Raw genomic sequence first — 27,617 nt, 5'->3', positions numbered from 1 at the left:
ATCGTAATGTAATAGAAATACACCAATATTTACTGGTCAGTTAGCTAAGCTAACCTAGCTAGCTAGTAGATCGGTTGTCCCAATATAGCTATTTAAAGTACAGGCATGTTCTTTCTCCCTTTCTTTTTTAGAAACATGAACAATGAAGTTACAATATATTTAAAAAGTTAAGTAAAATAGATAATCTAGCTAACTAGTTATAGCCAAGCCACAGCTAAATTGGGATCATTTACTTAGGGGTGAAAAAATTGTGCTGAGTTATTGTGTTTAAGTGGGATTTAAGGAAAAATGTACACATAGAGCAGACACAACACCTGCCTGCCTGAGGCTCATTCAATCTTAATCAGATTATTGTGAATACTTCCACTGATAACATTTATAATAATATTTATAATAATACAAGCAACTTTCTTTCTGTTTTCTTCTGGTAATTTTGAGACGGCCCCTTTGCACTGAAGCAACAGCATTGGATTGCGTATTGAAGCTTAAACTTTTTTTTTAAACAAATATACACATGGAAAACATGGTTGTGGTAGTATTCCATCATCTTACATTTAACACTGCACAAATATATAATTTTCTGTAATAAAACACAAACCTCCACATGGAAAGAAATGTTTTCACACAAACTTTATCATCTGAGTGTTATCACTGCTTAGCTTAGCATTCTTTCACAAAGCCATTTCTCTTTAGTCTGTTTGATTGATTGAATTTATCAATTTTCTTCTCTCCTCCAAGACAAAAAACTCTTTCATCTGATATCTGAAAGGTAATGCTGTGGTCTGAGCATGTCCATCATCTTCACATTCATCTCTTCCATGTGTATCCACGTGATGGATAAAAATGTTCTTCACCTCCAACAGTCCCACATCGACTGCTTATTGTACAAGTAATATGATATCTGCCGGCAGAGAATAGTCTCATGTGTTAGGTATGTTAAATGTGGTGTTAATGTAGGATATCGAGTCATCCCGCAAAAAAACAAAAAAAAAAACAAAACAAAAGAAATGTTTAAGTGTCAGAATACTACTACACGACTATGATTTACATAAAATAAATCAATACATGGAGGTTGTTTTATTAATCTAGAGGTAAATAAGTTTTCAACTATCACTGGCGGCCGCTTCTGTGGTAAGTTAACCATCAGCAGACACAGGCCTTATAGGGAAACTCAAAGCTGCTAATATGAGTACAGCAAGGGTAGCTTTTGCAAGCCAAATTACTAATTTGTAAAAAGAACACAGGTCTGTAAAAAGCACTATAGACAGCAACACCTGGTCACTTCATATAGGTTTGTAAAAACAGCTATATACAATAAACAATTTACAAATCATACAAAGTGGCACTAAAGCCTAGAGGTGAGTGGAGAATTGGAAAGTTTGAGTGTATGCACTTCTAAACGGGCTACAACATTACAAACATTCTGACAACTAGCATTGGTGTTACACTGTGCCACAGAAAATACAAAGCAATGTAGCCCTAAGCATCACTGTCCGAGTCCTGGCTGAATGTTTTCATGGTCAGGAACTGCCCCCTTGCCTATAGTCAGCGAACGCCTCTCCAGTTTGGCCTTCTGCCGGCCCACCGAAGAGGACTGTGCCCGCCGCCGCAAGGGTTTAGCTCTTTTCGTCATTAATGTCAGACAGCTGTAGCATCCAAACGCGTGCATGGCTGACGCTAGCTTCCCTGGGTTGTGCTGGACTTTTTCGATCCCTTTTATCAGGTCGTGTGTTGCAGGCCACAAACTGGAGTCTTTCTCTATGAGCTCGCACAGACCAGCCAAGCAGGTCTTCAGCTTATCCACAGGGTTTTCAGCCTCCGCACCTGAAAATGTAGAACACGCTGTATAACAGACATTTAAGTTAGTAAAAATGTAGCCTAGTATGAAGATGATACGTGGCAGAGACTCAAGAGAAAATGAGCAAAAATGTTACAACTAAGCTTCTTAAATATATATTTATTGTGTAGTAGAGTACATTCATTTTTAATGGGCATATATGCAGCTGAAACAGGGAGCCTAGTAGGAGCCTTTGGGGAGGGGGGGTAGTGCACTATAGACCCCTGCTTTTGTCTTTAATTGTATTTTTTTAAAACTAGTACTTTTACACCTTTACTTGAGTACAAATCTTGAGTTTTTGTAATTTGAACTTTTATTTTAAGTATTTTTAATCCCTAGAATCTATACTTGTACTTGAGTAATGAACAGGAATTCTTTTGACATCTTTGCCTGTCACAATAAAATGTTTTTGTCAATGTACTGGCTCAAAAATGACGATGATATATAGTATTGCTGACATTTTGATTAATAATTCATTTAATGAATAAAATAATAATGATATAAAAATGAAACAATGTTATAGTGTTAGAATGCAATTGCACTGATTTAAAGAGCAATAAACTAAAGAAAAGGTCAAAAGGACTGTATAATTTATATGGAATATTCTTTTCATTTTAAAAATGTATAATAAGTGATAATTCAATATTTTTTCATTGTAATTTTGTCAGCTTTTAACTGACCATCTCGTGAAAATTTACTTAAGATTCACGGAGGAGAAGAAGCATAATCATAACTTAAAATTAAAATGCATGTAACTAACTTTCATAAACATGATTCTTTAAATGCTACAAACAAATTTTTAAGAACATTTGACTTTTTTATTATTCTCATAGTACACACAGTACCTTCTGCTGCCTTGGTCACCTCCTGCTCCATCACACACGTCTGTGTAGTGTCATCTACCGCTGGCGGGGAGGATTCCATCGGGTCCGGGTTGGGAGGAAGGGCGGAAATAGTGGACGGTAGACTGTCTGTCACAGTGGTGAGCTTGGTGCACTGCTCCCTGCACTGGTTATTGTACATGTCAATTTGCCTCTCCAAAGCCTCTGCCACCCCTGCCCCATCACATGCTGGAAAATCCTGTTTAGAAACTTGGTGGTACAATCTGGAAAAAAAGAATAACATGACATAACAGGAATAGTGTAACGCTGTAAATACAGTAAAAATATTGCATGTCTGTTCACATGACGGACAATTCTGTCCAGATACCACTGGTCACCATCATTAACACCCACAGCACTGTCCACTATGGGTGGTAATGCCTTCAATGACATATCCCCCTTTCAGATACAATACTGTAGATGGAGGAATGTTCAAATTTACTCCCCAAGCCGACCCTTGAGATAATACCATATGATAATTTGATAAGTGCTATCCCATGACTTTTGGCATGACACCTTATACTTTTGAAAACTTGTTCTTGGGATTAAAAAATTTTTATTAAATGTATTAATACTGGAGGCGTTACAGTTTTACTAGGGGTGTGACATTGTATTTATTGTGAAGCTTTATCAATATTTTTTGTATAATTATTTATGTTTGTTCATGCATGCATTAAATATTTAGCACTTTAGTATTGTGGTAGGTTGTTTAGTTTTTTTTTTACATTAGGATTATTATTATTATTTGCTGTTATTATAATGATTAGACTATTTATAGTTACTGTTGTAATTTTTAGATATTTTTTTTCTAATGAATGCGTGACTCAAATGTTAGCCGTAATATTTATTTTGTTGAAGTAATAAAATAGTTTTTCATTCCATCATACCCTACAAATTTTATAACCATATCGTCTACCATCTAAGCTCCACTAAGGCCATATATTGCTTATCGTGTCAAACAAACCATTAACAGCTGCTTGACAAATATATGAATAAAATGAGGTTACATTTCTACACAGACAAAGACAATAATGCATGATAAACTAAATAAAACGTTCAATATTTACCTGTAGCAGAACTGAAGATCAGGACAGATAGATCGATCAGCTGCTGCATTTGGATATCCATCTCCATGTTCGAGCTGGAGGTCATATTTTAACACATCCAGTGCTGTAGACGGCGAATGTCCAGCCTCAAAAAGCTTCTTCAGCTTCTGTATGGCCTCTTCTCCAACGTCCTTGTATCGCAAAGCATCCCCTACATGTAAGTTGTGATTGTGCTCATTAACAATGTGCACTATTGTCGGAAGCACTGGCATGTGTGGATCTGTGCTTCTGTTTAAGCAAAGAAAGAAAAAAAGGAAAGAAAGAGAAAGAGAGAGAAAGGTAACAAAAATGAGCTCTTTTACATCAGATTAAAGCTCAGGAGTACAGTTTTGTAACGATGGTACGAGACTGTACTCACCGACATTGCCTGCCATTGCTTCCCTGCGGGCGCTGAAGAGTTACAGCCATTTTTGCAGGGCAGTTTGTGTTTTTTGTCCGTCTTCCAGAACCTTCCATACTTTTCCTTGGTTTTGTGTTGTGGTGGCATCTATAATCCACCTGAGTGCAAGTTTTAATACAGTTTAATTGAGGTCTAATAATTCTATAAGCAAAAGTTGAGTAAATGTAATAAATAGCCCTTGTAATCGTATTAACAGTGGTCTATTGTGCTGTTTTAAATTGGAAAAGGATTTCAACTACATATTTTGCAATAAATCAATAAAAAAATGTGTGATTAGGTGGTTGTATGGCATGTGAGTAATTGTAGTAATTAGTAATTGTAGTTATTGTACCAATGTCCTAAAAAGTGTATTTATTTATTAAGGAACAGCCTGTTATTGTGGACATTGTAGGTGGATTTATTTCACTTTCTCATGTTGAAAGGTTTGACAGAAGCTAACAGAGTGCTATTTCCACCCTGGAGAAACTATCAAACTAAACTACAGTTGTGCAGTTGCACTGCATTAAGAATTTACTAAAATAATTAGTTTGAAAAATAATTGTATTTCATTTAGATTTTTGCTGTTGCTGTAAATGTAGCAGTTTTAATATACACAAAATTGCCATTTGCTCCAATCGTAAGTGTGACAAGGAGAGAGAGAAAGAAAGAAAGAAAAAGAAAAAAAAACTGAATTTGCCAAAAAATAATATTTCATAGAACCCTAAATGTGGCTTGCCTCCACAAAATGGCAAAAACAGATTTAAACTAAATTTAGGGGCTTCAATTACAGTTGCACCTCCTCGTCTCTGAAAGGCAGTGAAAAGTTATATGACGCTCCATAACACAGGTATTTTTGTGTTGTGTTTATAAGTCAAGTCAAGTCAAGTAGTTTTATTGTCAATACTGCATATGTACAGGACATACAGAGAATTGAAATTACGTTACTCTCCTTCCCAATTTTACAGCAAGTACAGATAATAGATATAATAATAGAGAATGGAAGACACTATGAGTACAATACAGCAGGGACACAATAGACATACATGAGACAGAAACAAGGTGCAGTAGTGTGGGGAGAAATAGATATATAAATATAAGTAAAAAAAAAAAAAGAAATAGATATTATATAAAAGAGTGGGAGACACTATATGTACAAAACAACAAGACACAATAAACATACGTAAGACAATAGTGCAATATTGATGGTGATTGTATTGTTGATGGAATGACAGTATAAATAGTATATATCAGCAGTGCAAATATGGTATGTGGTATATATCTTAAGGCAGGTAAAGTGAATGAGTGCGTAAGTTCTTAAAGTTCACAGTTTAGGGGGAATTAAAGTGCGAATTGACAGTGCAAGTATATCAGATATTGGGTGTGTAGTGCAAGTCCGTTTGGAAGGGACCAGTACTTTGTGCATTGTAGTGCAGAGTTTCAGTACTGTATTAGTGGGGGGTCAGGATGCTGAGTGAGTGTGTGCTGGGGGCAGGATTGGGATGGGGGGTAGAGCAGGAAGAGAGTTCAGCATCCTCACAGCCTGATGGATGGGGCTGTCTCGCAGTCTGCTGGTCCTCGCCCCGAGACTCCTCAGTCTCCTCCCTGATGGCAGCAGGCTGAAGAAGCTGTGTAGTGGGTGGGAGGGATCTCCTGCCAGACGGAGGGCTTTCCATGTGAGGCGGGAGCTGTACAAGTCCTGAGGGGAGGGGAGAGAGGTGCCAACAATCTTCTCAGCTGCTCTCACGATGCGCTGGAGGGTCCTGCGGCAGGATGCAGTGCAGGCCCCGTACCACACGGTGAAACAGCTGGTCAGGATGCTCTTGATGGCCCCTCTGTAGAAGGTGGTCATGATGGGGGTGGGGGCTCCAGCTCTTCTCAGCTTGCGGAGAAAGTAGAGACGCTGATTTGCCTTCCGGGTCAGTGATGCTGAGTTGGTGCTCCCGGAGAGGTCCTCTGTGACGTGCACACCCAGGAACTTGGTGCTGCTCACCCTCTCCACAGCAGTTCCGTTGATGAACAGAGGTGTGTGCTGTGTGTGAGTTCTCCTGAAGTCCACAACAATCTCCTTGGTCTTTTCTGTGTTCAGAGAGAGATTGTTGTGTTTGCACCAGGAGGCCAGGCGGCTCACCTCGCTCCTGTAGTGTGACTCATCGTTGTTGCTGATGAGACCCACCACCGTCGTGTCATCCGCAAACTTGACGAAGAGGTTGGAGGTGTGTGCTGGTGTGCAGTCATGGGTCAGCAGAGTGAACAGAAGGGGGCTCAGCACACATCCTTGGGGAGCCCCTGTGTTCAGTGTGATGATGCTGGATGTGCTGCTGCCAACCCGCACTGCCTGTGGTCTTCCAGTCAGGAAGTCTAACAGCCAGTTGCACAGTGAAGTGCTCAGCCCCAGACTGTCCAGTTTGAGTATGAGCTGTTGGGGGACGATTGTGTTGAATGCCGAGCTGAAGTCAACAAACAGCATTCTGGCGTAGGTGTTCTTCTTGTCCAGGTGTGTGAGGGCTGAGTGGAGAACAGTGGAGATGGCATCATCGGTCGAGCGATTTGACCGATATGCAAACTGGTAGGGGTCCAGGGAGGGGGGGAGCGAAGACTTGATGTGATGCATGACTAGTCGTTCGAAGCACTTCATGAGGATGGGGGTGAGTGCAACTGGACGATAGTCATTGAAACAGGATGGCGATGCCTTCTTTGGGATAGGGATGATGGTGGTGGCTTTGAAGCATGTGGGAACCAACGCCTGACTCAGAGAGGTGTTATAGATGTCAGTATAAACCTCTGCGAGTTCCCAGGCACAGTCTCTCAGCACACGACCAGGAATGTTGTCAGGCCCAGGAGCTTTCCGAGCATTGATCCTGCTGAATGCTCTCCTCACACTGTCTGGGGACAGCGTCAGCACCTGGTCACCAGAAGGAAGGATGGATTCCTGGGCGGGTGTGTTGTTGAGTGGCTCGAACCTTGCGAAGAACCCATTCAGGTTGTTCAGAAGAGATGTGTCGCTGTCACAGGTCTGTGGCCGTGGTTTATAGCCTGTGATAGACTGGATACCCTGCCACAGGTTCCGTGTGTCTCTACTGTCACTGAAGTGTTGGGAAATCTTCTTTGAGTACAGCCTTTTAGCTTTCCTGATCCCTGATCCTGATGTTTAAAAAGTCCAGAAAACACACTCTTTGGGTCTGCATGGTTGAAATCTCCAGCCAGAATGAGAAAAGCATCTGGGTGTGCTGTCTGCTGTTCACTGATATACTGGTACAGTTCATTCAGTGCTTCAATCCTCACGCTGTTTTTGGAGGTCGGAGGGATGTAAACAGCAGCGATCAGCACGGCGGAGAAATCTCTCGGTAGATAGAACGGACGGCACTTGATAATCATCAGTTTCACTACCGGTGAGCAGTGTTTACAGACCACAACAACGTTCCGACACCAAGCATCGCTGATGTAAACACAGAGCCCGCCGCTGCGGCTCTTACCTCCGTCAGCTAGCGCGCAGTCCGCCCGATAGCATGTTAGCTGCTCCAGCTGAACGGCGTGGTCCGGGACGCTGTTGTTGAGCCAGGTTTCGGTGAAAACATAAACACAACAGTCTCTCACGGTCTTCTGAGTTGACTGAAGTAAGCGGATGTAATCCAGTTTATTGTCCAGAGAGCGTACATTGGCCAAAAGCATGGTGGGGATAGCTGGCTTGTGTGGGTTAGCCGCTAGCCTCGCTCGGATACCCCCGCGCTTACCCCGCTTCTGCCTTCTCGCCTGCCGCCTGTGGCGCTTCCATTGTGGGCGAGGTGCAGCGGTGGGGGTTGGTGGGGGTGCGGGTGTCCGGAGCACGCCGCAGACTCGCAGTTCTTCTCGGAGTCCGCGGTTTAACTCCAAAAGTGACTTTCTACCGACTCCAAGCAGAAACTCACGGCTGTAGGTGCGCTTCAGGACGTGAACGCACGACAAAGACGAACAAAAACACTGCGACTTACGAGACAAAAAACACGAAAACGCTGTTTCCTCGGAAGACAGAGTAGCCGCTGCATGTGCATGCGCCGCCATCTTGGATTCGCTGTTGTTCAAGCTAAATTCTCTTTTTCTTCTAATTATACTGTGACTCTCTAGTTGTGCAGATTATACTACTTATTATTGGTTTTGCAGTGGAAGTTCTAACACAAAATAAGCAAAGATGGCCCCTCTTTATGAAAGATAAGGAGAATAGGAGTGTTCAGTTACCAGTTGTTGACATCCACTCTCTGTTAGGATCTGGTGTTATTAAACTATTATTGTAGCAAAGAACTAAAATAAACATCACTCACCTTAAAAAGAACTCGTTGTCCTTTAGGTGGTCTGGTTCTATCAATCCTCCAGGTGATGGGCAGGTCTTTAACAAACTGCTGAATTTCTTCAACAGTAGACAGAGCCATTCTTAGTGTGGTGGAAAAGTCGATGTGATCCTGATTCTGTCTTATGGCATTGTAGTCACAGACGTGATAATCATGCTGCATCGGAAGCCACTCCTAATGAAAACAGCTGTTGTTAGATGGTACATTTAAATCAACCACACGCACACTCTCTGGCAGTCTCAGAATACAAAATACATTCATTTAACCGTATTCTTAATCTCCGACTTACTTTTAAAGTTGGGTACTGTTCGATGTTGATCTCTGCAGTGACGCAGTGAAAACGCTCCTTATTCGACAAACGGGGTTTGAGTTTTCTTGTATAGGCTTTTACGGGTTCCGCCATCCTGTGGAAAACAATTCATACAATATTTAACCAAGACATGAAGCAGGAGAAGCTAAATTCCCTAAAAAAAGTTCACAGTCGCAGTCACAGTCATTACATCTGGGCTCTGAATAGCAGTGTTACTAAATTTCTGCCTGCACTGTTTTAACAGGGCATGTGGTTACTAGGGCTGGCCCGAATAGCGTTTTTTGAGCTCCGGATATTCGGCACTGATTCAAAGCGAATATTCGAATATTCGTTTTTAAAAAAAGAGGTAAAAAAAAAAAAAAAGCAAATCACGGCCCCTTTAATCCACTGAAAAATGTTCAATTTGCTCTGACCGACGAGACATATTCACCCCGGATTTTTGGTGTTTTTATCCCGGATTTTTGTGTTTTCACCACATATTTTTTCTGTGTTTTTAGCCCAGATTTCTTTGTGTTTTCATCCCGGAATTTCTGCTGCCCCACACCGAGGCTGCTGCTGCACGGTTTCTCCGCTGCGCAAGCCAGCCCAGTAAATTGCTGTTTGTGTTTTCACACTTAGGCTATTTGCTTAAAAAACAAAAAAAAACGTTTGTTCAGGAAGTATTTTATATTCTTAAACATTGTTGATTATATTAGAGGACAGTCATTGTAAACTGTACTTGGTCTATTTCGGTTTAAGGATTGTGCAGGGCATAGCCGTATTACTGATTTTGTATTTTTGCACTTGGGCTATAAGCTCAATATTAAATATTTCGTTTGCTTAGAAATTATTTTATATTTTTAAACCATTTTAAATTATATTAGATAAGAGGAAATTCGTTCAGACATCATTTTTGTAGGCCAGGCTTTTGTAACCGATTTAGCCCCTACTGTTGCCACATTACCCCTTACGTTTTATTATATAAATCAGTTTCGAAGAGCCTGCATTTTTTTTTATCATGTATAATAGAGGTCTGCGCGAGACTGATTTTTAAACCCACTCTTCCACGCTCCCGCGTTTCTGTCTCGTTACCGCGCCGCAAAAAAATTGCTTCTTTTAATCCCGCGCCCGCCCGCCACATAAACATTTCTGCCGCTCCCGCCCCACGTTCCTAATATAAATTAAATAAACTACATTTAATGCTTCAAATTTACTTATATATTTATTAAAACAGCAGCGCTGAATAGTGTGGTCCCGTTCCTTACCCCAGTCCAAACACCATCGGTGTGTGCGTGTGTGTGTCGGTCCATCCTGCGCGTTGAGAGTTTTCTTTAGGTTTTTTTTTTTTACAATTATTACAGTTTTCTTAACTATTTATTAATTTGCTCCCGCATCGTCTGGATTAAACTCCCGCTCCAGCCAATAACAGTTCAGTTCTGTCCCGCGCGCAAGATATTCTGACGGGACCCGCGAAAACAGAAGTGGTTAGAGTGAGGTGGAACTCTGGAAAGGAGAAAAAAAACGAATATCCGAATACCAAAATTAAAAACCGAATACCTACTCAACGAACGAATATCCGAATACCCGAATATTCGGGTCCAGCCCTAGTGGTTACCCTTCTTGGGATTTGTAAAAAAAAAAAACATGTAACATGTAAAAAATATAAAGATGTAAAGTTTATATCGATAGAGTGAGCATTGGGTTTTAGGGTGGGGGGATGATTTGTGGTTGTAAAATGTTGAAAATTAATAAAGATATTTGTGAGAAAAAAGAAACGGTAGGGTAGGAGGGAGAAGCACCTAGCGCATGCGTAAAAGCAAAAAGACGCATGAATTCGGATTGGACCGTTCACATTCATGTCGCATGTTCATGGAATGGATACGCATCCAATTTAGGACCACATATGAAAGTGACTTAAATCTGATTTGGTACGTTCACACAGCCATTAAAAATTTTAAAAATAAGGTCTGAGCTACATTGAGCAAAAAAATCTGATTTGAGTCACTTCAGTCTGGTAATGTGAACGTATCCAAAAAAAATGTCAAAATCCTTATTACATTTTCTGGTACGTATTTGTATTGTACAAATTACTTCTAATCACAAATGTACTTATTAAATATTATATTAATGTTTCAGGACTAATTTGATAGGTGGCATTAAGTGTTTCATCTAATAAGGGTTCTTATTTGTATGCGAAAAATATATAAATATATAAATTATAAATAAATATAAATATGCAATAAATGTTTTATATGCAATAAACAAAAATAGTAAAAAGACCTCAGGTAAATTAGCTCCTTACCACTAACTTAACATTACCTTCAAAACAGTCAGGCTAGCTGAAGCTATGCTAGGTTAGCTAGCTAGCTAACGAACTATGTAACTACTTAACTTAACTTACATGTTCAAACATAGAGCAAGTTTACTAGACATTATTTAATTGAACGTTTACATTGCAGTGTCCCAAAAACTCCAAATGCAGTGTGGAGTTTATGTAAAATGAAAAGTTAGCCGGCCTTTTCTAACACCCTTACCAAGTGAGAAGCTAGCATTAGCAACTTAGCTAATAAGCTAGTTGGCTAACCTAGCTATCAGACTGGCTAACTATAAAAGCAGTAGTTGGCCAGTACTGGTGACTGTGGGGTCTGTAGCTGAGCAGAAGCTGCATTCACCTTATGTGTAGGGGTCAGACGGTAAATTAATGGTAAAGCGGTTAAACGAGCTTCATAACCCGGTTCAGAAAGTGGTATGACGAAGGGTTGAGGGCTGCAGAGCCGCTACACAGCCGCCGCCACTGCTGGAGGCCTCGTACCGGGGTTCTGCCAAATTGTGCTACTTTGCCGAAACATGCTTCCCTAGTGTAGCTAGCTTTCTCTGATTTTTGCTATGTAGGTATATGTTTGAGTAAAACGAACATTGTTGTTTTATTCTATAAACTACGGACAACATTTCTCCCAAATTCCAAATAAAAATAGTAATTTAGAGCATTTATTTGCAGAAAATGAGAAATGGCTGAATGAACAAAAAATGCAGAGCTTTCAGACCTCAAATAATTAAAAAAAAAGTTAATATTCATAAAGTTTTAAAAGTGCAGAAATCAATATTTGGTGGAATTACCCTGTTTTTTAATCACAGTTTTCGTGGCATGTTCTCCGCCGGTTTTACACACTGCTTTTAGATAACTTTATGCCATTCCTGGTGCAAAATTTCGAGCTGTTCAGCTTAATGGCTTGTGATCATCCATCTTCCTCTTGATTATATTACCGAGGTTTTCAATTTAGTAATTTTTTTCCCCCAAGATGTATTTAAATATTTTTATTTTTATATTGTAATTTTGAATTTTTGTATGCATAGTTGATATATATCGTTTGTGGGTTTTTGCGTAAACATTGCACATTTGTCGCTGTAAGATTTGCAAGTTGAATTCTCTAATATTATTATAGGTCAGCGCATGCGCAGTACCGGTATGAACTACATATTGGTGGGTAGAACAATTCGATGGTACACTGGGGCTGCACAAACTCACTCTTGGCTTGTATCTACCGCTGTCTAACATCCTAACGTTGTTAGGATGTTAGAGCAGTAGTTCTGCATCAGCTGCACAGCTGAGACGTTAGATAACTAAAGCTAAAGCTGTATTTAGTTTAGCGTTACTGTGAACTCGGTGATTTTACAGATCCTGCTGGTTTATTTACAGAAGCAACCGAGCCGCGGTGTTCGGCTGCTGCTGCTCCCCAGCTCTCCGCTCTTCGCTGACAGACTTTATAATTAATATAAAGTAAACTCACCCTGTTTACTGAGATTCTCTCCTCTTATAATCAGAGTCCGCCGTCTGTAGCCTCTTACTAACACACAATACGGGCCACCGTAACTCTCAACCGAGGGCAAAAGCATGTCAAAATAAAAGTCTCACCAGCTCTACTGTAATATTAACCAGTTACCAATCGTCTACATTTAATCCCATTAATCTTTAATTTAAAATGTAATTTTCACTAGCTTAAAACTGTAAAATGCTAGCTTTCAAATGTAATTTTCACTAGCTTATTATTCATTACGTTAAACTAATAGAAATTCACAAAATCGACACTGTAATATTAACTAGTAAACACTCTTCTGAATATTTTTATAAGTGATTCTTTCTCATAAATATCAATTATTTGAACATACATTTAATCATTTTATTTTAAATAAACCCTTGCTTGAGAGAAAATCAAATGAATTAAGAGATTTGCTTTTAAACATGCTTTTTAAATGTCACATGAGGATTTAGAAAAATATAAACACATCTTAGAAACCTTGTAAAAAATAAGTAAAGCTGCCTGAGATTCACCAGTACATGTTTTAAATTGTTAAATATATGTGTTATTAGATTAGAGTTTAAAAAAAGATAAAATAAAATACATTAAATTTGGAAGAGTTTTTGGAACATTTTGAAACATTTTGAGTCCCTTAATTAACCCTCTTTGCCACGATGTGTCCCTCAGGCAACAAACCATATTTTGGTTATTACACAATTCCTCACCATTCCTTTTTTAATGTACTTATTTCTTTAATTTGTAATATAGTGTTACCAGGCATATCTATGTGTAATACAAGTGGGTCATTTATAAAAATATGTTCACGTGCAAGAATATATAAAGGAGTATATTTCCCAGATAGCTGTAAATAATCTTACTATATTGTTACATTCTAGTAACATTCTTGAATCATTTTTAAGCAGTGTTTCTTGTCTCTGGTCCTGAAGACTTGCATGTTTTGATTGCTTCCTTGCTGTAAAACACGCAATTCAAATGACCAGCTGGCCATAAGTCAGAATGTTATTTTGCAATATCCACAAAAAAATCCTTCCAAAACAGTATCATTCACATTAGAGAGGGTTTAAAAATCGTTCCCATAGTTTAAAACTGTGTGCACAGCGGTATTAAGACGAAACTTTTATTTTGAAATGTCAGATTTTGCAGTACCTTAGTCGTGTTTTGGCGGGAAACTGCGTGGGAAACAGACCAGTTTATTAAATTTCTTTTTTTAGTTTTTGAGATATGTTCTCTTTAATTCTGAATTTATTAATAGATACATATGGAGAGTTTATTAGTGGTTTTAGGAGAACACATTGTGTAATGTGTATTTTGGTAGTTTTAGCTGTCATAGTATTTATGTTAGCTGCAGGCGAATTTAACTAATGTGCTAGTTAGTTAATTGTTAATTACTTTGTTTACTAAAGCCTTAGAAAACGTATTTAAAAATATTGTTACAGCCTGAAACAAGGGCGTAGGAGCGGGCTTGATATTGGGGGGGGGGGGGGGGGGGGGGGGGGGGAGACATTTGCCAGTATGAACCCAAGCCCACCCTATAGTTTCCTAGAACATCATTTTTGGAAATTACTTTTAATTAAAAGTAAATTATTATTATTATAAGGTGATTTGGCAACCTAAACATGTTACTCCTCGTTACAGGTACTGTGGTTAGAAAAAATGATGCATGTAATGTCTGAATTATATACATATGACAAAAATGATCAGTTATCAACTAATATTTAAATAATATAACAGATTTGGTTGTTATTATTATTATAATTATTATTATGTATTGGCATGTCAATTCTGTTGTATATTTACATTTTCTCCTGCGCTTTTATTTGTTTTTCTACTAAGAGCTCTTTTTAAGATGGTGTCCTTTTATGTAAAAGAATGTAACATTACGTTTCATAGAGATTTTTATAAACGTCAGGACATGTGGTCTTACTGTGAACTACAAATGAACAGAAGTCACGTTACAGCAGTGTTTCTCAACCCAGTTCTTACATATTCTGCTGCATATTAACACTGTTCTGAATATTCTAGAGCTCCCTCTGCTTTAAAGGCATTTAATAAAGTTAGTGGTGGTATGATGTGTCTAATACACTGCTGGACTTACATGGCTCCATATAGGGGGTAAATGATTTAAACAGGTAAACTCAGTAAATGACTGTTTATTAGCTGATCAGCTGGATCAGGTGGAAAACACTATTTTAGGGCAGTGATCAGGGTTAAGAAACTGCTTTAAACTACAAACATAAAGTACTGTACTAAAATCTGGCTATCCACTACATGCAGCTTCTAGTTAACTAGTTAGCTAAATTAATTTTCGCTCATTATAGCTCACAGTAAGTCCTGTAATCCTAAATTGATAAACACAGTTTGAAAATGTAATAGTGATTAGCTGATCAGGTACAGGGAAAGTTGAACATTACATTTAAGTTATAGTTTTTTTCTTTAACCTTGACTCCCAATCTAGCTAATCCAAAACTGAACTAAAGGTGCTTGCACACTGCACGCGGTAGGTGCGGCGCGGTACGCTGACCCCCATAGGATTCAGTAGTGTCTAGAGCGGTAGAGCGGTGCGTCGCTGCCGCGGAGCAGAGCGGAAAGCGGCGCGTTTCCCCGCCCATAACCACGCCTCCACCGCGCTACCGCTTACCGCGGGCAAAGTTCAACATGGTTCAACTTTGACCTCGCGGCAAGCGGTACCTCGGCAGAAAACGCATGACGTGAACTCACGCGACTAGAGAGAAACTGTAGTCCAAACAACAATAAACGTGCGCGAGAGACTAATAATAGCGATTAGTGAATCCCCTCAGCTGTACATCACTTCCCTACACTCATATAGAGATAACAGGAGGAAGAGAAGAATCAGAGCTTTGTTCTGAGGCTGAGAAACATATACAGATCCACAGAGGCTGTAGAGACTCAAAACTACAAAACACCGCTCACAGAGGTGATGGGTTTTAGAAAACTCCGCCTATTATCAGCAGGAGACGCTTGGCGTCAGCAGCAGCGCAACGCACCCGCAACTGACCAGCGTAGAGCAGAGCGGCAGCACAGCGGAATGCCGCGCGGCATACCGCGTTCAGTGTGCAAGCACCTTAACTCACTCACACAGCTGCAGTTTATTAATCACAGTGGGTTTTGACCTGTGGGCTGATTCAGAGATGTGTATTTTTAACCAGCTATCAGAAACATATCATCACAGTTTACGTGGTAAGCCTACCGTTACCTTTGTTTTAAAAAAATCTCCCTATATCCAGATCTGTTTTAAAATCAGCTGAAGCTGCTGCGTGTCCCGATCCCGCCGCTAAATCTCACAGCGAGGGGGCGGGGCTTCCCCAACGTCTCCTCCGCGTGCCGCAAAACCAGATAGCTGATTGGCTATTTCTACTGAGAGGCGGGACTTAATACCTAAATCAGCTCTGTGATTGGTCCTGTCTGTCTCCTCATTAATATTACAGCTGATCTGAGCGAAACGATATAATTTTGGGGGGGGGGGGACAAATCCACCTGTTTCTAATATTCCCCCCGGTTCCTACGCCAATGGCCTGAAAAGAAAGACCAAAAACATGAGTTATGACAACACCCTCTATCCTTTTGCAACAATACCAACCACATGAACACAATTATATTAACTATATAACTTTTGGCTTGTTAAATGTATTCTATTGTATTTGTATTTAAGTTTATTGTTGTTGTCATAATGTTGACAATTTGTATGAGACCTCATTGTGGTGCGTCATTGTGTGTGTCAATTTTTTGGAAAAAAATATATTCACAATTTTTTTTTTCCAGATCCTGCCAGTTAACAAATTCTAATAGTTTTACAAATTATGATCGATAAATAATAAAGCAAAGCAATGTGTGTGTGATTTTTCTCCACAAAAAAAAATGTTACAATGCTTTGTGTCCCTATGTCATGTTAATGATAAACACAGTTCTGAGATCATATCTTTTTACTTTAATTTAGAAACATTTGGCGAATAAACAGTTCGATCGCAGATCATCTGCTTGCCCTTTTTATAGTAATCCAGTGGATTGTATCACAATTACATTTTAAAAAATAATTAGTAATCTGTAAGGATATGCATTTGTAACCCCGATCATATATTTCATATATACATTTATGTAAGTGCTAAGTTTATGGTTTATGAAGAGGAAAATTAGCTTTAGTCACTTAAACAGTGTTTATATCCCTGTATTATCATTCTAAAATTGGCTCAGATCAATCTGCTATATTCACTGTGGAACAGCAGGGGGAGACACACACTTAAGATTCAAGTCCTAAACCACTGGTTCTTAGTTTCAGGTCTCTAAAGGTTTTGTGTATCTTTTCTCTATCTGGAGAAATTGATGGGGGCTGGTTAACATTACAATATGTTGGGTATGATATCTCACACTCATGTTTTATCTACATTTGAATAGTTACATGGGCAGTTATTTTCCTGTTTCTTGAAAAGTCATTGTATTTACACATTATTAAATACACTGAGATGCTACAGAACATGGCACAGCCACTAATATCATGTCCCATGACATTTGGCATTACCCACAGAGGCTAAAGTACACTGCACAGGCCTGTGGGATTTATGCGTAGGGTCCCAATTGCATACTACACACTAGTACTATAAGCTATATACTATATACTAATCTTAATATAAAAAAATATTAACATACTAACCTATTTTTACTAGCATAGAGTGTTCTCCAGCTGTTTATTTATTTTTTTATTCATTTATTTTCCACCCTGTATTCCTTTATATTTGATGAGAATAATGTTTTACATTCTGTCTGCTTATATATGTTGCTAATACTGCAATTAAAAATATTATAAACTGTGGTTTTCCAGCTTCCTGCTGCACTTAATTGCAATCAGTTGCTGCATTCTTGTTCTCGTCCTTTTCTGTTTTGCATTGCATTGTGGGATAACAGTGTGCATCATTAACACATTCACAAACTGACCAATTCTAGGTATGTATCATGAATATTTGAGTATACTAAACTTTCACACTTTTACCTTTTAGTTCATACTACCTACTCAAAAACTAGTCAGCATTATTAATTAGTACATAACCGGGGCACACCCAAAGTTTTCCTTTTTTTTCTATAGAAAATCACCATACAAAATGCTATGTAATCCAACACTTGGCTTGATAGGACCTTACATCTCTTCTACTTTAACACAGTGATTTAACAACATGATTTAATGTACTTTTATTTTAATTTATGTTCAGAGAATTATAACGTACCAACCGCACAATGCAGATTATATAGATTTAGAATTCCAATCTTAAAATGAAATTAAAATGACATAGGTTGGAATGTGTATTGTGGAGGATTCTAAACAAAGTTCTGATGTTCTGGACAAACTATTCTAGACAATACTACCCAAAAATTTAGCTTGAATTGAGTGAAAATGTGGACTTTTAAAACATTTAAATCTGGGATTCCATTGGATCATGTAGATTTTATACACATAGTAATACAATGCTTTGCAATGCAGATGGCATACAGTATCCTGCCTGCCTGTTTATCTGTTTACGAGTTTATGATAGTCTCTGCTTAATTACCTTTTGTTTTTTTTCTTTTTGTAATGCATTAGCAGCCTTCAGTGCATGGTGTTTGATTGATTGATTTCTTGACCCTTTTTATTGATAATCATTAAGGAGTAAAAAAAAAAGAAAAGAACTAATTTACTGCTTCACCGATTTACTTAATTGAGGAAAATGACATTGTCCAAATTTGAAAGGAGGAACTAATTATTGACTTCATTATTGCTTAATTGTCTGATTCCATTTTGTTTCCACTACACTCCGTTAATAAAGGTAATTGGCCTGCGGTTTCTCTGTGCGGTCAGTAAACAAGGCAAGGTCACGGGCCTCTCCACCACTTTGGAAATCAGAAACTCCATTAACACAAATGGACGCATATTTGTTTGGCCTCCGCGAGCGTTCTCAAAATGTCCAACATGAAAAAGGTGACGACTCGTCGACTCACCGACTCTCAGCAACGCAGCTTTGCCGCCTCGCCTTAGTATTCCGACGCCCTCCATCCCCTTCTTCCACCCAGACGTACAAGGTCTATTGTCGGCGCAGGAGCGGCTGGTCGCTTTGTCTGGCAGGCACATTAACTCGGGCCGCAAAAACAATCCGGCAGCTGGATTGAAGCTAATCTTTTTAATGATGACCTGATATTGAGGAGAAGACAAGGAGACGCTGAACTTTTAATATCCCCCCGCTCTGACCAAAGTGTTTAATATTCATGCACAATTTGCTTGTGTAGATGCCGCAACAATAGGCTGATCTCTGGGGGAGTTGTAATGTGCGGGAGTGGAGGAGCGAGCTCATCTGTTGGGCTCGGCGCTTGGCATGTTAGGTCAAAGCTGGCTGATTGGGATTCTGTGCTGGAACAAGATAGCTGGTGCTTTTCCTCAGAAATGCTACAAGGTTGCGGCACAGTGTTGCGATGCTAGTTGCCACAGGTTGGGATAAGAGGCTACCTGCTACGGCAGTGTGTGGCTTGCAGTAGATTGTGTTGGGTGGTATCGTCTTTTTTGTTTTGTTTATGTGGGTAGCGTACCATCAAATTATTTTATTATTTTTAATCTCATAAAATTATTTAATACAATAATTAGTTTGTTTTCAGACTATGTGAACACTACACATAAATGAAAGTCACTCATACAGTAAAGAAAACTAGTACACCATCAGTCTAACGATTAAAAAATGTTTAGCACGGCTAATCAGAGGGCTTCCCTTAGCTGACTAGCATGATGGCTAACATTCTGTTCACCACAGAACACACTCGCACAAGTCTGTCTATCCGAAATTGCACTTATAAACATTTAGACATTAATGGTAATGTGACTAGATGGACAGATACAGTAATGTAGAGTTTGTTTCTGTGGTGTTGAGTTCTGAAACTCACTTGCCAAGCTAGCAAGTACATTTAGTACAGATACACACAGTATCTGAGTATCAGACATCTCAGTACAGCTGTTTTTGACTAACCAATCTGAGTACTGATGATTAAAACTAGTGTTTAAGAGAGTGAAGTCTTAGCTGAAGTTAGTTAGCTAGATATGTTTAGCTAACAGACTAACTGCTAACAACAGGGCACAGATCGTGTTCCAACTGAATGAGGCTCAAATCTTGCATGTTTAGAAGATAAAGCTTCAAATAGACAGTTGCACACACAGTTACAACTATAATGGCCCTGTGTTTTTTTTTATTTCCCACACGTTTTTTCAGACAGCGCCGTCAGATTTAGTGATTAAATGCACTTAAATGCACATGAACAAATAGCTATCTTGGCCTTTATTAGCTACAGTAGATACATTGTCATATTTATGAAATACCATCCTCCTTTGGATATATCGTTAAATGTTTTAATGCCGCAACATATACAGTATTACCGCTATACTGCCCAACCCTAGTTGGGAGCTTGCCAGTTGGCAGCACTGGTGGAAGATACTGTACCTTCTGTTGGTACAGTAGTCCAGTATTCACCTCCGTCGTATTATGAGGATCGCATAGATTAAATATTTTTTACGTCCTGAAGTGAGAAAAAAAAATGAATAGGACGATTTGTCAAACGTGAAATTCCCAGATTAAAGAAATGACCATCGGCTCCGATCTGCAATGCTTTGCAAGATCCTCCTGCAAGGTGCCCCGCCTTCCAATAAGCGCTAATCTCCAGTCTACGGTGGCTGAACTGTGGATGAAAAATGTCCCGTTCTCATTCTCTCTGTCACTCTCATTCTGTGTGAAGCCCCGCTCGTCCTGATCTGCAATTTGGTATAGCTGACAGTTAAAAATTGCGATTGGCAGCCCCTGGTGAAATTTGCCGTGACAGCAGAAGCCATAAAGGAGGCAGAACGAATGACTCCACGTCCAGATAATAAGTAATAACAATGTTAGTTTGAATAAGAAAAGGCAAAGCTGGATTCAAATGCAATATTCATTGTTAGAATATGCGTGACTAGGGCATGAGGGAAGAGAGAGAGGGAGATGGGGAGAGAGAGAGAGCGATTGAGAGAGAGAGAGAGAGAGAGAGAGCACTACCCACAGTCCCTCATAGAGCAATAGGCTTGTCTTATCCCTTAGGCTACGGCCCGGCTAACACCTCAATGCAGCAATTATTTGCTGTAATGACTGCAGTTCAAATAAGCCTGGAGATTTTATTAAACCAAATGAGGGAATCTTCAGTGTATTACCACCTAGTGATTGACAGTGACAAGTGTTGGGCCGGCTCCGATGTGAGCGTGATGAAGAAGCTTCCGGCAAAGCTCTCAATAATGTTCCCCCTGATAAAGTTGCCCGTTGAACCTCAGCCAAGAGCGTGTGAGAGAAAAAGAGAGAGAGAGAGAGAAAGAGAGAGAGGACGAGCGAGAGAGACAGACACTGACTTAAGGAGTGTACGCATATTAATTCTCATTGCTGAGCCCTGGTTAGGTGAACTGACTGGGCTTCAAGCCCCTTCCGCCCAGTGAGTGGCATTTTCCTGCACTAATGAAAAAAAAAAAGAGAGGCAAATCTATTCTGCCCCATCATGTGCATAGATTTGCCTGTATGATAATAATAATAAAAAATAATAATGAAAGAGAAATATTCATATTAAAAGTAAAAGGTCATTCCCAAAACAGGCTAAGCTTACCTAAGCTGCAACCTTTCCTGGCGAGGCAGACCAGAAACGTAAAGAGAGAAAGAGAAAGATAAGAGAAAGAGAGAGAGAGGATAAGCCAAAATATGGCACACTTTCCATCCACACTTTCTTACACTGAATCCTGTCTTAATAATCTGCTTGTATCACCAGCCTGAGGTTTCTAAAATAACATCCTTATCATCAGCCACAAAAAAGATCTACCAAAACTACTAGAAAAATGGTTTGGGCCAAATATGACATCCCCACACCACTTCTACGCCTCTACAAGGACTATTTATAATACTGTAGTAATATATTGTAGTAACAACACCTTAGGGGAATGTGCTTTAATAAGAGCCTTAATAAAACAGTTTTCTTAACTCTTACCAGATTAGAGTAAACACACATAAAACAGAATCGTAGAAATTGCACATTTTTTTATATTTGTCTAAATAAAACAATGAATTCAAAACTAAAGAATAACATCTAAATAATAGCATTATATTAGTATTCCAGTAGTCAGTGATGGTACACATTCTATTCTACACCCTTTTTACTGTAACTCTTCCAATTTAGATAGAGATATAGAAATAGAATTGAAGCAGAACCCTTCTACAGCCATTTCAATAAAGATCGTACTAATCAGCCTCGGCTATTTTTAGCCATTTATATACAGCTCTGGAAAAAATTAAGAGACCACTTCAGTTTCTGAATCAGTTTCTCAGACTTTGCTATTTATAGGTAAATGTTTGTGAAAAATGAACATTGTTGTTTTATTCTATAAACTAACGACAACATTTCTCCCAAATTCCAAATAAAAATATTGTCATTTATTCTGCATTTATGCGCAGAAAATGAGAAATCGTTGAAATAACAAAAAAGATGCAGAGCTTTAAGACCTCAAATAATGCAAAGAAAACAAGTGCAGAAATCGACATTTGGTGAAATTCTGAAAGGTGAAAACCCTGTTTTTTAATCACAGCTTTCATGCACCTTGGCATGTTCTCCTCCACCAGTCTTACACACTGCTTTTGGATAACTTTATGCCTTTACTCCTGGTGCAAAAATTTAAGTAGTTGAGCACGGTTTGATGGCTTATGATCATCCATCTTTCTCTTGATTATATTCCAGAGGTTGTTAATTTGGTACAATCAAAGAAACTCATCATTTTTAAGTGTTCTCTTATTTTCTTTTCCAGAGCTGTACAGAGTATTTAAATCCAGATCACAACAGAAGCCAAAATCTTTTTTATTTCATTTTTATCCAACATGAGGTGACGTAAATCTTGATGGAAGAACAGAAGGTAATGATAAACACCCATGAAAGAGATGTTTAGTCCAGAAACCCATGCAAATTAATCATACTCGCATTCAAACATGACTTTAATCAAACTGCTGGAGTATTTTGATGTACCTTGATGCACCCATCTTGCTTCTGGCTGACCTGAATCCAATCGCTCAACAGATACAATGTCCATCTCTGACCTCCACACCCTCTGACCTATTCAACACACCACTCCTCATCTCTCCAAAACTACAGCTGCCTGTCCACCGAGCGTTTTCACAGAGCGTTCCGCAGTCATACCGATATAGAGGCAGACGTGGGCCTCGGAAGGCCAGCAGGCGCATTATTGCCTTCCCTGAGTGCTGCGTGCGGTGTGTCTGCATATGCATGCCACACGACACCCTTTATTAGTGCTGTGCTCTAAGTACAGGCCATGTTATTGGATTTGAATACCAGCTCACAGGCGCCTTCCTGGCTCTGGATATATATTAAGATGAAGCAATCTCATTTAATAACACCCAAACTAATAAAAGGAAGAGCGGATTGGAAATTAAATTTATGAATATTGCGCAGCGGCAGGGGTTATCCCAAAAAGCCAGGCTTCAGCTGTCAGTCCTGGAAGTAGATGCTTTCTAGAGTGACTCAGAAAAAAAAAGAGAGGAAAGGAGAGAGAGAGATAGAGAAAAAGAGAGAGAGAGAGAACCAAGACATTTGATTAAACATTCCAATTAAAAGAAATGGACCAGAGAGGGACAAACACGCCATATGTAGGCTAGGTGACCTCTGTTTCCACTTCATTGCCATGCTGTACAGCACAGCACATGTCACAGAGGGCCATGCATTTACATAGACTACATCCAAAACTATAGTCCACAACAACACGGACAAGAGAATGTAGAGATGTTCTTTTAAGTTGTATTCCAGTCGCAATATGGCAGTACACAGTACACTCTAACCAATTGCTGTATTTATTTACTATAAAATCATGTAGTAAACTGTTTATCAATGCTCCATTGTAAAAATGAGATGTTTTATTGCTTTATTGTGAGACTAAATACAAGCAAAACACATCAAATCTACCATTGAAAAAGCTTCCTACATTTTACCCTTTTTTAGACTGTAAAAAGAAACATACAGAATCTACTCAATACATTATCAAAGAGATGTGCTTACATTTTGTTTGCATATATTTCACTTTTAAGTAAAAAAAATTAAATGTATCCAGACGGGATTAGTTTCCCAGGGTGTCCTGAGGTAATTTTCTCTTTTATGGAGGGTCCTCTGTGATTTTATTCCCATCCGGAACAACCATGTATTGAAAAATAAATTACAGGCTGAATTACCTAATGTTTGTCGCTGAACTCCTTGGTCCTCCAGTAATTTTAATCCCGTCTGTAGGCACATCTCTGAGTTTCATCACCTCGCATTTAATAAAATAGCTATTTGTGCACTGCTATGCACTGCAATTACACTTTGGGCACCCATTTCCACTGAGATCCACGTAAACAGTAAGTGGAAATGGAGGAGCTACTGAACGTGATGTCACGTGACACAGAAAGCCTCGAAAAAACTCACAGATCCTTCTGTTTTTTTAATTGCAATCTAGAAGTAGAAGTGTGAAATATTTTTTACAGACGTCCCTCTGAAAAGCTAATCCCGTCCAGACAGGGCTTAAGACACACTAAAAATCTAACATTTCTCAGTATGTTACACTAAAGTTAAATCCTCCTATTGGCTCCTGATACCATTTATTTGCATAATGGGGACCATCAGTGTGAACTCTTGCCCACAAGGTCAACTTTCCATTGGACATTCAGCTATATTTTATATGCTATTTTAATGGTTGACTGTATTTCTACAGTGTTGTAGGCTATATGAGCAAGTTATCATTTTATTTATTCTTTATTGTGACTTCATGCTGGCTGAACTTTCATGCAGTGCAGTAACGTTGCAGTGTCTCTGCTGCCAGTATTTAATTTAGTTAATTTACAGTTGAAATTCTTTACAGTGTATGGGTATAATTCTGCAATACTTAATTGGCAACTGAAGACCCTAAACATTACATTACATATGGTTATTGTAAAGAATTATTGCCAAAACATACTCTGAAAAAAGATGCAGCACATTATTTACAGCAAATTATTGTTCTTATAATAGAGTTTTAAACAGTAATATGCTGTAATCTGTGTCTGAGAAAAGTTGGGGAAAAAGTTAAATTTCATGATATGGGTATGTCTCAGACTCAGATTCATAAATATGTCTGCAAATGGTCAAGAAAGCACTAGGGCTGTGCATTAGCAACAACACGGCAATATGATATGTATTATGATATTGCGATATTGTAATCAAGGTAATATATTGCTTTTTTTTTTAATCAGATCTTTTAGACAAAAGATATAGTATTCCAAAACAAAATATCCCAACATATTCTTACACCCCTAGGAAGCATACAAAAAAGTCTAGGCCAAAAAAGGCTATAAAAGACTGGCAATTAAATTTTAATTTACAATAATTTGAATAAACTGTGGCTTATAGTAATGAAGAAAAGAAAGAAAGAAAGAAAAAAGAAAAACAAGGCCAATTTTCCAGCGACCCAAAGTGCCAGCGGTGCTGGAGCCATGTGTCGCTCGGCACTCGAGCGGCCCAGCCATCAGGCATCGATCTACACGTATATCTTACGCTGCATTTCCCAAGCCTCAATCAACAGATGCAGCCGCACAATTGATTAGCAAGGCAGTCAATGAGCAAGTCTCTTCGGAAACATATTTATTTATGTGTGTATGTAGATAAGTTAGAAGTCCATTACTGTGATTACCTTTGAGGGTTGGCAGAACAACAGATGTTCAAGGACAACTCATTCAATATTACTTAGCACAGAGTGGCTGCCGTCATCACGGGCGCTGCCAGAACGCGAGAGAGAGAGAGAAAGAGAGAGAGAGAGAGAGAGAGAGCAGAATAAGAAAAGATTGGGCAGCAAGACTGCAGACTGCTCAACCTTGTCTCATTACAATAGCGTTGATTATTTTTCAGTACATGGGCAGAGAAGGGTCAGGAAGGTTGGCTGTTCAATATTTGTTTCATTGTTAAATATAAAATGTTAGCCTAGAAAACACCAGACTCTACATTCAGCTCTGCTTTCAGCATTTATATATACAGTACAGTAGTCAAAAGCTTGGACACACCTATTTATTTAATGTTTCTCTTTATTTCTGTATTTAATTTATTTTCTCCATTGAAGATTTATATTAAGTACATCAAAACAATTAAGGGCCTCATATGGAATTACGTAGTCTTCTTCTTCTACCTCGCGTTTAGTCCCACATAAAGGTATAAAGGTCCACGTGTTCAGGCCCGTCGCCATTTGGTTCGACGCAGGGTGTCTTCGGAGGGGGCAATGCTGGCTTGTTGCATTTCTACTCTTATTCAGTCCATCCACTGCTTCTTTGGTCGTCCGTGGGGCTTCTTCCCTTGCGGGCTTTGGTCCAGGGCAGTCCTGGTCATTGAGGACCTCCAACGACAGATGGTGCAAGGCATCGGTTGGAGTATTGTCGGTCGTATCTTATGGTAATGTGGAATTATGTAGTAAACATAAAAAAAAGGGTTTTTCCTCCACAATCCCCTGATCAACTGAGATGAGCTGATTTGGGATGAGCAACTATTGTTCAGCACCTCCAGGAACTCCTTCAAGATACTGAGAAAACTATTCCAGGTGATTCTACCTCACAAAGACACTGAGATTAAAATATCAATGCAGATTTGTGCAGATCTGACCTTAAAGATAAATGTGGTACCTAGAAGAATCTAAAGTGCAAAAAAGTATTCTGGTTTGTTTAACACGTTTTGTTTACAGAATAATTCTGCATGTGTTCCTGTATAGCTTTAATATAGTCTTCAATATTAAATTTACAAAAAAAAAAATCATATTGAATAAAAAGAGGTGTCTCCAAACATTTGACTGGTAATATATATATATATATATATATATATATATATATATATATATATATATATATATATATATATATATATATACATGCAAATCTATATGGATCTTATTTACAGTAGTAATGGAGGAATCAGTAAAGACAGTATATCAGCAGCAAAAATAACAGCAAAAACAGCAAACATATCAGATATTAGTGATCTATAGGGATCAGCCAGTCATAAGGTAAAACATAATTAAATAGCTAATAGGAAAAATCATTAAATAATACTGTATTGAACTTCCCAGTGTGCCACATTCTCTGAAAACTAATAGAAATTCAATAAAATAAACTGTAGGAAATTACCGCTTTCGCTTATACCAGCCGTCTGTGGCACCGAGACACAAAAGTGAAGCGCAGAAGTCGAGACACAAAGCGCAAATGAAAAGTGGAAGTAGAACAATTTGCATTGGGATTGGATGAAATGCTAATTTGCTCCCACACTAAGCCTTCACCAATCACTCCCATCCGTTTGGACTGATTGTGCCGCGCATGGATGCGCCCATTCATTAAGCCAAAATTATAAACATAAAGCATATCTCCGTATTAATATTTCTCCTTTTTGTGAAAGCTCAATCAACCATAATGTCCTAATTTTTTCCCTCTCAGAACCTCATTTCGCATTATCGCACTAGCCAAGAGACGGGTGTCCCAAAAGGGATTTATTTCATTTATCGGGATTATTGAATTAAATTAAAGAAGACACTTAGCGCAGGCGGGGCGTGGGGAACTCATCTGCTTAGAGCTACTCTTAAGGATCATTTGGGCAAACGCATTAGAGGCTGCACAACTCCGCTCTGTTACAATCCAGCTGCTGGCTTCATTCATGAGTTAATGCCTGTGGCCATTATCGCTTTACATCTGGGTTTACAAGACAAACAACTCTGGCAACCCGAGTCTGTATATCACTGAAACACAAGAACAGTACTCTTAGCACACCCACCCTTATGCTGTTAACTGAGAGAGGTAGACTGCGGTATGTGCACCACTACTGCACTGCTATTGCTATACATTACACTGACTGGAATGACAAAAGTCATGGGACAGGAGCTAGTAGTATGTCCACAGCATGTTTTTTTGCCACCTCATT

The 27,617-nt window shown here is 38.9% G+C and overlaps 1 protein-coding gene across 3 annotated transcripts; it reads right to left on the bottom strand.

The window, feature by feature from the left end:
- Positions 1-615: 615 nt before the first annotated feature.
- si:dkey-75a21.2 (uncharacterized protein LOC794385 homolog) lies at positions 616-12,711 on the bottom strand. 3 transcript variants are annotated; one of them, XM_015605240.3, is made up of 7 exons: positions 12,603-12,711; positions 8,815-8,929; positions 8,499-8,699; positions 4,183-4,322; positions 3,786-4,052; positions 2,683-2,942; positions 616-1,842 (listed from the first exon to the last, which is right to left on the bottom strand). In XM_015605240.3, exons 2-7 carry the CDS (start codon positions 8,926-8,928, stop codon positions 1,487-1,489), a joined length of 1,338 nt encoding a protein of 445 aa, XP_015460726.3. In that variant the 5' UTR covers position 8,929; positions 12,603-12,711; the 3' UTR covers positions 616-1,486. The 3 variants fall into 3 exon arrangements, with proteins under 3 accessions (XP_015460726.3, XP_007246932.3, XP_015460727.3); XM_007246870.4 differs by having other exon boundaries at positions 616-1,824; XM_015605241.3 differs by lacking the exon at positions 12,603-12,711 and adding an exon at positions 11,487-11,622.
- Between the last annotated feature and the right edge of the window lie 14,906 nt (positions 12,712-27,617).

The sequence above is a fragment of the Astyanax mexicanus genome, chromosome 23, assembly GCF_023375975.1.
Source record: "Astyanax mexicanus isolate ESR-SI-001 chromosome 23, AstMex3_surface, whole genome shotgun sequence".
NCBI classification, from domain to species: domain Eukaryota; kingdom Metazoa; phylum Chordata; class Actinopteri; order Characiformes; family Acestrorhamphidae; genus Astyanax; species Astyanax mexicanus.
The sequence above is the reverse complement of the archived record's forward strand: the minus strand, read 5'-3'. Positions and strand labels throughout refer to the sequence as shown.

Excerpts from the sequence above, each read along its gene's own strand:
- si:dkey-75a21.2 (XM_015605240.3), bottom strand. The coding sequence starts at position 8,928 with ATGGCGGAACCCGTAAAAGCCTATACAAGAAAACTCAAACCCCGTTTG. Across the intron at positions 4,053-4,182 it reads AGCAATGGCAGGCAATGTCG|AAGCACAGATCCACACATGC; the intron begins GTGAGTACAGTC and ends TTGCTTAAACAG. Across the intron at positions 2,943-3,785 it reads GATCTTCAGTTCTGCTACAG|ATTGTACCACCAAGTTTCTA; the intron begins GTAAATATTGAA and ends CTTTTTTTCCAG.